The sequence below is a fragment of the Triticum aestivum genome, chromosome 1B (assembly GCF_018294505.1).
Source record: "Triticum aestivum cultivar Chinese Spring chromosome 1B, IWGSC CS RefSeq v2.1, whole genome shotgun sequence".
Taxonomy (NCBI): domain Eukaryota; kingdom Viridiplantae; phylum Streptophyta; class Magnoliopsida; order Poales; family Poaceae; genus Triticum; species Triticum aestivum.
This window is the reverse complement of record NC_057795.1, coordinates 18,605,385-18,619,907: the sequence shown is the minus strand read 5'-3', so window position 1 is coordinate 18,619,907 and position 14,523 is coordinate 18,605,385. Positions and strand designations below refer to the sequence as shown.

The 14,523-nt window shown below is 47.9% G+C and overlaps 3 protein-coding genes across 8 annotated transcripts; 2 read left to right on the top strand and 1 right to left on the bottom strand.

Annotated features, from left to right (window-relative positions):
• Positions 1–3,920: 3,920 nt before the first annotated feature.
• LOC123104234 (kinetochore protein SPC25 homolog) lies at positions 3,921–7,295 on the top strand. 6 transcript variants are annotated; one of them, XM_044526031.1, is made up of 9 exons: positions 3,921–4,248; positions 4,423–4,488; positions 4,676–4,822; positions 5,004–5,120; positions 5,206–5,295; positions 5,392–5,517; positions 5,930–6,144; positions 6,628–6,719; positions 6,870–7,295. In XM_044526031.1, the coding sequence occupies exons 1-8, from the start codon at positions 4,083–4,085 to the stop codon at positions 6,631–6,633; spliced, it is 933 nt and encodes a 310-aa protein (XP_044381966.1). In that variant the 5' UTR covers positions 3,921–4,082; the 3' UTR covers positions 6,634–6,719; positions 6,870–7,295. The 6 variants fall into 6 exon arrangements, with proteins under 6 accessions (XP_044381966.1, XP_044381962.1, XP_044381946.1 ...); XM_044526027.1 differs by having other exon boundaries at positions 6,867–7,295; XM_044526011.1 differs by lacking the exon at positions 6,628–6,719 and having other exon boundaries at positions 5,395–5,517; positions 6,867–7,295.
• A 350-nt stretch (positions 7,296–7,645) lies between these two features.
• On the top strand, positions 7,646–10,408 carry LOC123104262 (respirasome Complex Assembly Factor 1). Its single transcript, XM_044526049.1, has 3 exons — positions 7,646–8,115; positions 9,490–9,619; positions 10,098–10,408. The coding sequence occupies exons 1-3, from the start codon at positions 7,883–7,885 to the stop codon at positions 10,134–10,136; spliced, it is 402 nt and encodes a 133-aa protein (XP_044381984.1). The 5' UTR covers positions 7,646–7,882; the 3' UTR covers positions 10,137–10,408.
• A 77-nt stretch (positions 10,409–10,485) lies between these two features.
• Positions 10,486–14,367, bottom strand: LOC123104225 (DEAD-box ATP-dependent RNA helicase 17). The gene is made up of 10 exons (XM_044525992.1): positions 14,134–14,367; positions 13,649–13,721; positions 13,438–13,547; positions 12,898–13,041; positions 12,692–12,800; positions 12,240–12,601; positions 12,081–12,154; positions 11,647–11,951; positions 11,094–11,340; positions 10,486–10,950 (listed from the first exon to the last, which is right to left on the bottom strand). The coding sequence occupies exons 1-10, from the start codon at positions 14,303–14,305 to the stop codon at positions 10,696–10,698; spliced, it is 1,851 nt and encodes a 616-aa protein (XP_044381927.1). The 5' UTR covers positions 14,306–14,367; the 3' UTR covers positions 10,486–10,695.
• Between the last annotated feature and the right edge of the window lie 156 nt (positions 14,368–14,523).

Below are 14,523 nucleotides of genomic sequence, written 5' to 3'. Positions count from 1 at the left end.
CTCATTCCATCTTAGATATTGGAGGAAAACAAAAATGTGAGAGTCAAAAAGGTGATGGAAAAAAGAGCTCTAAAACCACAGCGATGTGAGCTCACCATTTGGCAGGGTATGCTGATGGAACTGGAACTAGGAACCTCAGTGACCAGTCTAGCTTTCGGGAGAACACCTGCCATGCAACCAGAACACCTCTAACCCCATATGATTCCAGAAGATGTTTTTGAAGCAACAAATTGCCAAGCGATTGCTTCTTGTAGACATGACAATATCCATAATGACAACTTTGAGGAAGCCAAATGGGGCAATGTCCGTGTCAGGCTGTGCTCTCTACCATGGCTATGGTGGCGAACAAGATCCCAGTCCAGGGGAATAAGGAGCAGAGGAGTATTAGGATACCGATGACGAAGGGCCCAACAGCTAGAAAGAGACAACATAGGAGTGATCCGTAAGAAGATCATCTAGTGCACTGAGTTTTTGGACTCGAGGATCTCACTTGTAAGAGTCCCTATCCGTAACAAATTAACTTATATTACTCCACCCGGGCCTCATGTACTCTTTTTCATTGAATAAATTATTGTCACAAAAACAAGCTTTTTTGTTTCTCTTGATGACATTATTCAGAATAAGAATCTGGATTCCTGCTGCAGTAGGCTCATTTGCTATTTTTTTGTTTACAAAAAATCGTGTGACAAATAGAGTAAATGGCTTTTCCCCCTCAAACCAGCATGATGTTAAGACTGCTAGCCTCTTCCAGAAGAAGAAAATATTGAAGAGCAGAAGGAAGAAAAGGTCCGTCTATTTATTCAGAACTAGTGTGCATTTGTACATCAACAGCCACTTACTATTAATAATTTCCCATTTTTATGCCTCGCTTTCTCCAATAGGTTTCTTCCCAATGATACGCTGATCAATAAAGGGACCCGAAAATTTAAATCGTATCAATGTTTTGCGCTTGCCTTCCGGCATATGGCCAGCATCAACTTCTATCCTCCAGACATCGGTCCCGACAAGCACACCGCTCGACTTGTCCATGCCATTGGCGAGCTCACGGCGCTGCATCGGATCAGAGGGCCTCGTCGCCGGCCAGGTCAGCAGGTTGATCTATTCAGATTTTGTCGCCCAAATAGTACAGACTGGAAATGTTCTAATTGATCTGTGAATCATTTGAAGATATTGTAATTAAGAAGGATGGTTTGCATTGGTATCTCCGTACGCTACATTTGAATTACAAATTGAAATTATCCTATTCCTACCACACAAGTTGTCAGAATATAATGGGTGTCTACGTACTTGTTGTTAGGTTGTTGATCTGGAGATGACTGGCTCAACTAAGGGGGTGTTTGTTTTCAGGGACTTTTTGGTGTAGGGACTAGAAAAAGTCCCTAGCAAACCAAACAGGGTGGGACTTTTTTGAGACTTTTTGCTAAAAGTCCTTAGAAGCACCTCCTTGAGAGTCTTTTTTAAAAAGTCCCAGGGACTAGAAAAAGTCCTAGGACTAGAGAAACAAACACCACCTAAGACCGTACGTACCTCTTGACCGCCTTGAGTACATCCATCTCCACAAGACTGTTGCATTGATCGAGGCCTCAGTGGTTATTGGTGCAATCATTGGAGGTTCCACTTGAATGAATCAATCAATAATCATTTCGGTCAACAAAAAGAAGAAAAACAAAACTCACATCTCCATGCCTCCTCTGCATCTTGCTCCGCGGCTTCCTCGACGCCCTCGCCGACTGTCTCCTTGCTCAACCGGCGGCCACAAGCTGAATCAATCGGCAGCAGGAGGAGAAGAGAGCAGCCCGCGTCCTGCCCCTGTCGCTGTCCGCGTGGAGGAGGAACTGGACGGGGATTTATAGCAGGAGGAGGAGCAGGAGAGAAACGTGGGGAGGCGTTGGATGCAAGGTGGATCCGCGTGAGGCGCATCCAGCGGGCGATGGGGATGGATGGCATGGCATGGCATGGGAAGGGGCACCAGCAACGAATCATATGTTTACAAAATACCCACGGTCAGCTGCAACGATGGATGATCTTTTTTTTTGCATGGTAATTCGTGTCTTATTCATATCATAAAGATTAAAATACAAGTCACGTAAGGACCGACATGACAAAACTGAAAAGATAGCAAAACATCTCTGAGCTTGACACCAACGCCCATCACCTGCCTCCGGCACCACGACAGCAGCCACCGAAGAAAATAATGAAAGATAGCAAAATGATGGATCACCGAAGAAAACTCGTTGAGCGTTGGGTTCAGCTGAACCCAACGATTTACATAACTACAAGGATGGATGATCGGCTTGGCACAAAATACCCATGCTTCCTGCTAATACCTCGTAAATACTAGACTGCGCTTCGTCACCCACGGTCAGCTGCAAGGGTGGATGATCGGCTTGGCACAAAATACCCACGTGTTTGCATGTTTCTCCCCAAAGACAGCAAGATCAGATCCAAGTAGCCCAAATAAAAAAGCAACCAATAAAGAACAAACAATGACGAACTCTCGAAAAAAAGCTCCCGAAAAGAAAAAAGACTCTTGAAATTATTTCTAAACCCACACCGAAGTCGTTATCTCCGGTTTCCCCGGTCGCGGCCCCAGCTTTCTCGATGCGCCTGGTAACGAAATGATCCGCGGAGAATCATAGTCGCATGATTCGACCAATTTTGAAGGTTTGAATATCCACACGAGCCGCCCACCACAGAGGGGCAAGGAAGTTGAAACCTTTGAACGCACACATTGCAGAGACACGGCCCTCGCGGCAGGGGCTATGATATTGTTGCTTCATTGCCGGACACCACTGCCTCCGGCAAACGAATCGAACCTAGCACAAACCATTCTCTTGTCTCAGAATGACTAGAATGTCACTGCAAATGAAGGGAACAGACATATATGAAGTGTTACATGCACGGTTCTATGGAATAAGAAATAGTTAAGTCAAGGTTTTACATAACCCTCTTCACTATAGAACAAGGTATCTAACCACTTGAAGTTTAGAAAGCCAGAGAAATAACCCAGAAATGGCCTTTTGGGGGTGAATTTGACACTATAGCTCATGACATATCACACCTCGGCAAATAAAAAATCCGGATAACCACTCGGTAACTGATACTTTCGTCGTTACTTTCTTCTCTCCCTCGAGTCCCCCTGAGACTCACCTCAATAGAGTTGTTCCTCTTTCCCTTCTCATCCACCAATGAGGCAAAACAAAGTAGGGATGGGGCTATAGATGGCAACTGTAGCTTTGGTTTAGGAAGTATTTTACTCCATCCATCCCATAATGTAAGACGTTTTTTGACGACGTCTTCGAGCAGCGCATGGATAAGCCTCCTTCATCTCCGAGCAGCTTTCATGAAAGACTGTCTGACATGGATATGCCGAAAGCTTGGCAAATAAGCTCGTTGTTGTGTCGGATCAAGTTGAGGTCGTGTCCATCCCGTTTCTTCCATGCGGGTGCTGGGTGAAAAATAGGTAAGGGATCTCATCATGGCTCATCTCACCTATCTAGTGCAGGTTCACATAAAAGAAGAAGGCGAAGCATTTGGAACATCCCGCGGATGATCCTCTCCAAGCATATTATTAGCGGTGACCGCGATGGAGCTACGACGCCCGACATCGCTCTCCTCCTCCTATGGATGAATTAGCGGTCGTGGCCATCTGCCGGCCTATGCAAATGCCGCTGTTCAATCTTCTAGTTGAAGGGTGGCCATTTGGAGCTCCATTGTCATTTTTTTGAGCCGCTGTCTCTACCTTTATGTAGCAGGCTTGGAACCAGAAAGGGTGTCAAGTTAGGCTTTGATTCGGCGTCTGCAGCCCTACCTCTCCGCTCTCTTTCTCTCACTGAACGGTGGGCCCATGGGGAGACTGCCAAAGAGAACTGCTTAAACCCTGGGAGAGGGGCAAAACCGGAAAATACCCCCAAAACAGAGAGAAGCTAGACGCGGTTGGTTGGTGTGTCCCACTTCTACAACCTTGAGCAGACAGCGGCTGAGAGCAGCGCCTTGCTCCTCGCCCGCTCTCACCGGCGCCGCCTTGCGCTCCTCGCCGGCGGCCCAAGCCCCTCAGCCGCCGCGAGGATACGGCGGCAGGTATGGACCAGCCGCGGTCGAAGACGGCGGAGGACCTGGCGGCGCAGCGGGCGGCGTGCGACCGGCAGATGGCCGCCGGCCGAGACCGCTTCGCCTCCGCCTCGGCGGCCGTCCGCGCCGCCGCCCGCTCCGCCGTCTCCGGCGCCCACCAGAGCCTCTCGCGCCGAGGCACGCCCCCCCTCCCTCCCTCACCCCCTCTCGTCTCTGCCCAAACTGAAAACCCCAATCTTTTTCCCAAGGGCCCCTCTTTTCAGCCGGCCAAATGTTGGCGAACTTCTTCAGATTCCGGACTCGATATATACGTGGTTTCCCCTCCGATTGACGAGATTCTCCGTGTTTCAGAGGACCTCGTCGAATTCAAGAAGCGGCTGCGGGACCTGGAAGCCGACCTAGGGCAAGCTCTGTCTCGTAAGTGCCCTGAAATCTGCACATTCCTTTGCTTAATGTCGAGCACGGTTCCGCCCACTTCTTTGATTGCTTCATGGCGTGCCTGATCTCTCTCTCTCTCTCTCTCTCTCTCTCTCTCTCTCTGTGTGTGTGTGTGTGTGTGTGTGTGTGTGTGTGTGTGTGTGTGTGTGTGTGTCAACTTTTGCAGTTAAACTCACCATGGAGTCGAAATGCAAGCGACTCCGGGAGTCGATTTCGGCCTCGGCTGCAACAAGCGAGCAGCTAAGAGACCTGGTCACCGGTCAGAGGAGCAGGAGCGAGCGGCATGCCGCGGTCATTTCGGATGTGCTCGAGGGTAACTTCAAAATACTTCTAGTTCAGCATTTGGGGAGTTATGCCGTTGTCGCCGTATATCGTTTGATGCAGCGTAGCTTTGTGGTACCTGTTTGTCAGTCACGCTTGTTTCCTTAACTGAACTGTTCCGAGGTAGTAGTTTATGTGACACCGATGTAGTAATTCTCAATGTGCCGTGGCAGCTGCTGAGGCTTTTGAAGCAAAGAATGATGAAGACGTTACACTGATGAAAGGCATGGAAAAGGCTATCTGCTGGTACCAAAAGCGCGTTGGCTTCCAGGCCGTTGTCGAAGGGGAAGGTAATTGATAATTTGGTGCCATGCTTAAGGAAATTATGTTGATGTCGTCATGATTACCCCTGATTTTTTTGTTCTTTTTCTTAAGGCGTGAAATTCATATTCGACAAGGTTGACTCGCAAAGTCCTGAGAAGGAGTTTTCATTTTCCCTAAAGTTTGACAAAGATAGATGTACCTGTGAGTTGGAACTTCACATGGATTTCATCTTAAATTTATACCTCATATTTCATTTCACATGGTTGGTCGTAAAACACACATTCTTTTTATTCATAGCAGTACTTCGATGTAGTCCACCCGTGGAAGATTCTGAGGAACTGGTGAAGGATTTGAACCTCACTAACGATCTAGTCAAGTTTGTAAGAATAATCCGACAGAGGTTCCAGGCTGCTGCTTTGAATGGTACCCAATATATTTTTCCTTTTTTTTGTACGAACAAGCATCAGGTTCATAAGCATCTTAAACAATCTGGATTTCCTTCCTTCACTTCTGCGTGCTAGTAAGGCACAATAAGCTTCATCAGGTCTGTTTCCGCCAGTAACCATATGAGGCTCATTTCCTGGAACTCCAAACTGTATCTGATGTCAACATTACAGAGGTTCTATAAATCGGCGACTTTTTGGTTCCGACGTTTGAGAATTGCCCAAACCATATGTCAAATGTTCCAAATAATCCACCGTATGATTTTCACGTACAAGATTGGGTCTTCTATTTTTCTCTCCATGGAACTGAACCTTCCTTTGCCTGTTTATTCACTTAAGCGTTTGTCCTTTGTCATGTAATCTTTAATCTTTAATTGCTTTGTCTTTCGCAGGGGATCTTCCTGTAAGCCCAACAGTTTGTTCAGATGCTTCCGCTATACCCATCTCATCTCCGGTGACAAAGTCAGTTGACTCCACAAGCAAAAATGATAGAGATAAAAGTAATTCTCAAAGTAAGAACAGGAAGCCGGCTCTTCCCGCTAAGAGAAAAGCTTCCGCCCTATCGGCAGCATCTCCTGGTTCTGTGCGTCGCTCCCCGCGTTTTGTGGTAACCGTCTCATCACCCCTATTTTCAGTTTAGCATTATCTAGAGGAACATGAAACCTGGAGTTCTTAAACTGCCACCGCGTACTTGTGATGGCTTTCTATAAATCGGGACCGTCTGGCCTTTGGTCTAGAAAATACTCTGGAGGAAAACAGCTTGTACACCAAAATATCAATTCTGATTATTATTCCCATGTTGCAAATAACACACCAGCAAGTCGGGCGTACCTACTTTTTGTTCGATATTGCTTCTTTGCGCATGTGGTTTCCGTGGAGCAAGTAATAAATGTTTCAGAGGGCTAGACCAGTTTCTGTGTATATTAATCACTGCCAGACTACTCCCACTAATTGATCTAACAATGATTTCTCGCTAAATTTGGTATGACCTAGTATCCTGTCAGCAAGAACGACAAATCTGTGGCCTTGCAGTTTTTGTTGTACTGTTGGCTAGCCAGTGACATTGCTTGCTATCTGAAACTCTTTGTAGGTATAAGGTGTAAAAACCAAGTAGGAGTGCCATGGTTTATCTTTGACTTGCTGAAATGAGAAGTGCATTAACAAAATCACGCTTCACACTCGGTGCGAAAAATTGCCGCATTTGGATTCTGTTCAGCATACCTCAGTTTTTTGCTCTTTGCTTATGCAAACCTCCTACGTTTTTTTCCCCATTACGCAATTATGCATACAGGCAAATAACACGATTTTTTTCCCCATTGTTTTGTGCAGCAGGGGGGAACGGGTGAGTCGCCAGCCGATGCGTACCCTGACCTGGCCAAACTAATCCTTAACCGATGACTTGGCCATCCCGCTCTTCCCTGCAAACGCCGTTGCGCAGGAGACCCGGCTATCGTTCAACCCCCATTAACCCCCCCAAAGAGAATGCTATTCTTCAGCCCCCTTTAACCTCCACGGATGGCGGCTTGGCTCGCGGAAAGCCTGCGGAGTTGTCTGTCGACCGTTTAGAACAGAGTTTGGTGTGGCCTCCGAAGCGTTGATGTGATTTTGGACATGGTTTGTGTCGCGGGGAGGGCTTGGTGCCGAAAGGCGGATGTAATTCTGGGCGTGGTTTCGCTGTGTCTGCGATGCAGGATCTATTGTTGAGCCGTGCAATGTTGTTCTCCATGGTCGAGATCTTCGGCGTATGTTTGGTTCATAGCCACTTCGCCAATTTGCATCTGTTTATGGCTAACACTCTCTCTGGTTCATCGGCGCGGACCTCTTGGTAAAGATTACCTTTTCTGTCTGTGCTGCCAAACACTCTCACTCTCTGGTTCAAAATTCATCTGGTTTTCTAAATCATATGCTCCTAAGATCCAAGATAACACGACACTTCAATCGTGTGTTTTGTATATTCCCGCGCTTTAAAACCCCGCGAACTGAAATGGACATTATCGAAAAACAAGATTTCATTTTTTCCCATGTTTTTTGTTGTTGCAAAATCCGGCTCTGAACCGAACAATGGCAATGAAATGAAGCACACTAATGATTTCTCTAAAAAAAAAGGTTCACCCATGGTGGGCCAATGATTTGCTTTTTCACTTTTTAGGGGCATATACGCAATATTTAACATCATCCGAGGGCCTGCGCGCAAAACCCCAACCACCAACCAAACACGCCCGAGATCTTCTTCTTCTCCAGTCCAAAAGAGGGAAAGACGACTATTTTCCTCCACCTCGATCCCATCGCCGTCTTCCCCCACACCTCGATCCCGCCGCCGCCGCCGCCGCCTGCCCCCACCCACCATGGCGCGGGCGAAGCCGTCGTCGTCGGCGGCGAAGAAGAGCCAGGCGGCGCAGCAGGGCGGCGGCGCCGGGCACGCGGCGCCGTCCGGCCTCGCGCGGTACCTCGACCCGGAGGCGCCATGGGACAAGGACCGGCTGCTGGACGCCGTGCACTGGATCCGCCAGGCCGTCGGGCTCGCCTGCGGCCTCCTCTGGGGCGCCGTCCCGCTCGTCGGCGCCGCCTGGATCGTCCTGTAAGCGCCCCGAATCTCCCGCCAGCCCCCCGCTTCTTCTTCTCTCTTTTCTTGCCCGTGGAGTCGTCGTGCCGGCAGCGGCTCCCCTCTCGCCTCACCGGCTATCCGCTCTCCTCGACCCCGGGCTCCGCCTCCGTCCCCTCCCCGGTCCGCGCGACGAAGCCGGCCGGAAGGCTCCTCCTTCCGGCCGCCACGCCGCTGACAGGGTGGCCTGGGGAAGCGGGAGAGGCGGTCACCGCCGTCCGCGCAGGCGATCCGCGGCGCCGCGGGGGCGGTGACCGGGGAGCGGAGCCGGGGCGGCGGGCGCGGCGGACGCGGGAGGTCGCGGTGGATGTGGTGGATGCAGTGGGCTGGTGGACGCGGGAGGTTGTACCGGATGCGTCAAAGACAGAGGAGCAGAGACTTGCCGGCGCAGAAATGCTGTGCTCTGGAGGAGCGTCCAGCCGCTCTTGCTCTTCTTGTGCTATGATTGCGGCCATGTAGAGTAGCTCCTCTTCGTCGGACGAGGAATCCAGGAAGTATTGCCAGGCCAAGCTGCGACGGTGGCGGCTCATTTCGTTGCGGGAGAGATGGGGAATGTGATGTGGAAGAGGAGACAGAGACAGGAGTGTGTGTGTGAGAGAGAGCGAGAGAGATATGGGGGATGAACTTGTGTATATGGACATGAAAACTAGCCGTTGGAGAAGTAAAAAAAGGGCAGCCCGGTGCATGTAGCTCCCGCTCGCGGGGGGTTCGGGGAAGGGTCCGACCACTTTGGATGGTCTTTGGTACGGAGGTGGCTCCCCTGACGTACCGCACCCTGCCAACCTACATGCTGGCCCACATGTCAGTGACCCAACTGCAGGGTGCGGTTTGTCAGGGGAGCCTCCTCCCTTTGGTATTTTGCAAGTGGCTGTTTCCAGGACTCGAACCCGTGACTCCAACAGCTTCACCGCTGCGCCAAGGTTCCCCTTCCTTGGAGAACTAGCCGTTACAAATGTTATTTAGGGGGTGCCATTTGGGGGTGCTGCTGGAGTTGAACGAATTTTAGGGGGAATATGTTGTTCAGGGAGTTGCTGGATTTGCAAGGCCTGAGCACAGCACACATGTTCTTGTAGTACCTCAATTGAGGATCTCCTCTCTTTTTTTTTCGGCCTGCCCGGGGTGTATGGTTCTTGCCGTTTCAGTTATTTCTGGGATTGTGAGTAATAATTAGCTGTTTTCAAATTTGGAATGCGTGCAAGGTTTTCGCACAAAATTGAGATCCAGTGTTGCTGCCATGAGCCCATTGAGATGTATTTTTTTGTTGGAATATATGTTTTCAGTCATTAGGGCCCTGTTTTGGGTACCTGTATGTGAGCTCTTGATGGTTATATACTGCCTGACTTCTCACAGGTTCGTGGCCATTTCTTCTGGCATAATTTACTGGTACTATGCGCACCTATTGAAGGTCGACGAGGAAGAATTCGGAGGCCATGGCGCGCTGCTTCAGGAGGGGATGTTCGCATCTTTCACCCTTTTCCTGGTAAAGCCTTTCATTCAACAGTTTTTGTTTCATCAGTTCCAATCTAGTTGTGTCCCAAGCAAATCTGAAAATCATTCTGAAACCCAGACTGCCTTTCTTGGTTCTTTCTACCGTCATGATGTTGCGGTTCTCACTTCTCTGTAACCATTCTGAAATCCAGACTGCCATGTGCAACTGCAGTAGCAAGTACTCCCTCCGTTCCTAAATATTTGTCTTTCTAGAGGTTTCAACGAGTGACTACATACGGAGCAAAATGAGTGAATCTACACTCTAAAATATGTCTATATACATCCGTATATGGTAGTCCATTTGAAATCTCTAAAAAGACGGATATTTAGGAACGGAGGGAGTACATAAAAACTTGAAGTAGTGGTAGCAGATAGCAAGCACATTACTTATTTGGCAATGCATATTCAATCAGAAGATGATGGTTACTGACAAACTGACAAGATGATTGTTGTTGTTGTGTTGCTTGCAGCTTTCATGGATCCTTGTGTACAGTTTGGCTCACTTTTGATGAGAAGCCCCTTTGTTGAACATACCGTGATTTGGGATCGGATTGGCTGGAGAGAAAAAAAATTCACCAGAACTCTGTAGATTATTGAAGAGCCCTAGAACAGCATTGTATCAAAATCGGTTCAGGCAGCAACGTCGTTTCTGAATCCCAGTGTAATTTTGATAGAACCATCTTAGCATATCAGCTGTTGGCAGAACATGTTCGGTATGCTTGACATGTAACTATTGGATATCATTCTCTTGCGTCGGTTCAATAAAATGTTTTAACATGTAGATCATCGTGAGATTTTGTTATTTCGTGATTTCGAGCGAGCACTTGCTTCCAAACGGATGAACAGACGAGCATGAGGTTTTGACAAACAAGACGAGAGTTATGATCAAAGATAATCAAACATTTTACATCCAAGTTACACATGACAAAATCCTGTGGTTGCACAGTAAATTAGTTGTCTAGCTCTCATGAGTTTCTTGCAAAAAATCGCTGCTGCTGTTAGTTTCATGATCCACCATCCATCAGGTGCTGTCTCCTGTGTGATGATCTTCTATTGCCATATGGGAATTCACTTCTTGGTGGGGAATTTTCTCCGTTTGGTCGGTCCTTGTCCTTCGCGTTTCTGTTCTTTCTTCCTCTTCTTGAGTTGCACCTGGTGCGACCTCCCGACCAGCGAGGGTTGCTCCTTCAACCCGAAGCTTCTCGCGACATGTCCCAGGTGGAGCTTCTTCACCATGAAAATCTTCTTCAGCTCACCGCGGTGGGCGGTGTAAGCGCGAAGCCAGGAACAGAAGGCATCTCTGGCAAGCTTATTTGTTGTGGCCTAGATAAGAGAATACGATAGCACACTTGTTGAGATCGGCAGAAGCATGATATTCACAATAAACGTGCAATCGGAGCTGTTCTTCCAGCTACTCGAGATGGCAAGAGTCCACCGAAGGAAGAAAATAAAAAGATGTGTGTTACCTCGGATGCGACGTAATTTTCCAGCGTTCTCTGTACAGAGAGTATCCATGGGTGCATATCTAAAGATATTGGCTTCCTCTTGAGAGGCTTCTCCCCATTCACGGGGAAACCGTCTAAAACCTTTTGGAAGGGGTATTCTGTCAGAGATACACCATGTAGCTCTAGGTCTTTCAAGTAGTCAAGTTCGACAGGTTGGAGAAACAGGAGGGCCTCTCCCTTTTCACCAATCCTTGCAGTTCTTCCAACCCTATAACAAACAACTGATGTTATTGAAACTGAAGCATGCCCAGACGAAGATGATAGTGCAGACGAAGTATGAGGTAAACTGTCTTTATTAGCTTATAACATCAAATCTTCTTTAAAAAAACTAGAAAACGCCATAGCGTTCACAAGAAAGAGCTAAACAGTGTACAAGATTGACAGTAATGAAGAGAAAGAACTATGTGTGCTTGCTTCATTCAGTTGCATATGAACAAAGAATCTGGCAACAATTATGGAGAAACTATGAGACCAGTATAACCTAAAAATGCATGACATGAGATGCTTAAGGTACCTGTGAACATATTCAGAAGCCTCCCCAGGTGAATCATACTGTATGATGCACCTAACTTTCGGAATGTCCAAGCCTCTGGCAGCAACATCAGTACATACAAGGATTGCAGATTTTTCAGAACTGAATCCCAGGTATGACTTTTTGCGGTCTTCCTGGTCCATGTTACCATGTAGACGGAACACCTTGCAGCCAAGAAATTTTTGCTTCTTATCTGTGTCTAATGCGAGGCCACGGCTCCACTCAAGCTGGCTGAGTACAGTGTGGTGGAAATCTACAGCGTCACATGTTGACATGAAAACAACAACCTGCCGAAGGAAGAAGAAAACTAACTCAATTCTCAGGACCTCCAGAGCGTACATTGTGACAAGCAAAACTTGCGGTAAAAATAAAAAGGCTAGTGAAAGTTAAACAGCTTCATGGTATATAGAAAATACCTTCTGGGACACTTGTCTTTCAAATTGAGATTTCAGAATGGTAAGGAGAACCGCAAGCCTCGAACCACATGAAACTGCATAAAACAAAAAGCATTGCGGTAACTACAAAAGCAAAACATGACAAGAATGTAAAGTTCCAAGCGAGCAAATTTCCGCTACCTTTAACATATCTTTGAACCAACTGTGCAGGAAGCTTAAAATCATCAACCGCAGGTTCCACTACATTATTGTGCTTTTTAGGCATTTCGTCCTCATCATCAGATAATAAGGAAGTGTGCTTCTTCCCTAGGGCACTGGACCTCTCAGAAGGCTTGTTTTGTTCGTCAAGTCCAATCATCACTGGGTTCTTCAAACTAATGTTGGCTAAGCGGTTCACCTTTTCGTTGAGAGTTGCTGATAAGAGAAGGTTTTGCCTTTGCATAGGGTCAGTTTTGCTTTTATTCTCATCGGAAGCATCATTCCTGGAACCCAAGAGCCCTAGTATATCCTCGACTGCTTTTCCAAAACCAAGCTCAAGAATGCTGCATGAATACAAATAAACACCGTTGCAGTAAGAGCTGTGTCCATTGGATAAGAACGTCAAGAAAACGATGAATTTATGACTAGCAGACCTGTCAGCTTCATCGAAAACTATCCAGCGCAAATTTGAATAAACAAATGATGAAGTATGCTGTAAGTGGTCCAGAAGGCGCCCAGGAGTGGCAATTAGGATTGATATTCCTAGAGAAAACATGTGGAGTCAAAATACAAGATTGTAGTATGAAGGCAACATTTTATATGAGAAGTTGCGTCAACTCCTTGACGGGACAAGATATACCTTTCCGCAGTCTTGCTTTCTCTTTTGATCTGCTCTCACCACCCATTACATACCCAGGGACAAGCCAGTGAAAGCGATGCACCAACTGCTGCGCAATCCCATAAACCTGCAAGCACAGCTCTCGCGTTGGAACAATTACCAACGCTGCAGGTCAAATAATTAGTAACATCATTCAGAATATCGAGGGTTCTTCACAAGGTAAATAGAGTGATTTACAGTTTTGCAGCTCCATTGAAATTTGATCGATGAATTTAATCAGGGACCCTTCATATAGCAACTGATAGAGTTCAATTATATAGTTATATGATATAGTTTCTGTTGGACCTTTCGGTTATGTTTCAGGCTTTCAGCCGACATATCAATCAGCTTATCAGCAACTTTCCTTGTAAAGACTGGTAACATAGCTGAATTCCATCAGATATAAGTAACTACCAACCAGATATAATGACAAAAAAAATACCATGATAAACAGAGCATATCCACCACGTATACGCAGCAAAAAAGAAAAAGGAACAAGAGCAGAGCGCAATGAGCCATTACCAAAAGTTCCGTGAGTTCTCTCGACACGAGGCTCCCTCATCTGGAGGAGGTGGACGATCGGCGCGAGGTACGCGAGCGTCTTCCCGGTGCCGGTCGCTGCCTTCACGAGCCTGCGGTTGGCAGCGCAAACAACAACGAAGAAACCTTTGAATACAGAAGCGGTAATGCATTTTATGCAGTCGAGCAAAATGAGGTTCTGATGGGCGCGTACAGGTGCTGCCCTGACATGGCGACGGGGATCGCCTGGGCCTGGATCCGCGTCGGCCCCTGGAAACCCATCTTATCTGCACCGGAGAAACGAGACCACAGAACCATCAGCAAGCAGGCTGAAGGGAGTAAGAAGTATACATTAGTTTCTGCAGAATGTGCACAGGCTGTGCTCGGCAGGATACAGAGGCATCCTACTTGGGCATCCCATACACAAAATCTCACCGAAATATGTGAGCTCTTCTGCTAGATTTGACCCAGCAGGCAGCAACCAAGAATCTATGCTCCATCCGTTCCATATTGGGACGGAGAGCCATGAAATTTGTGTTCTTTCTGCACTAATTTGACGGGATGCTGCTGACTAAATGCCTCAATTAGTCGCTGTTTCGACGGGAAGCTCGAACAGGAAGCGGAAAATACATGGAAGACAGTGGACTAGGGACACAGAGGCGTGGGGAGTTGGAGAGGGGGAGGGAGGGAGGGAGGGACCTTGGAGGTGGGCGCAGAGGGTGGGGTGGAGGCCGAGGTCGGCGAAGGAGCGCGAGGAGAAGAGCCCCTCCGCGTCGTCTTCCTTGGCCTTCGCCTTGGCCTTAGCCTTCGGCGCCGCTGGAGCCGCAGCCGCCGGCGGCGGCGGCCTGCCGAGCTTCCTCTTGGCGGCCATGGAGAGGGAGGTCGCGGAGGAGCAGAGGGGGAAGGGGTTTAGGGCGAACCGAAGAGGAAACAGAGGAGGCTTTTTTCCGCCTTCCGAGAGCGTTTACGTACTATACTGAGTCGTTGTTTGGCTGGGCCTGGGCTGTGTCATGTTAGGCCCACCTTGTCAGGCCCAGAATTCATCCAAGAAAAATAAGACCCTCCCCCCCTCACATTTTTAAAAAAAAT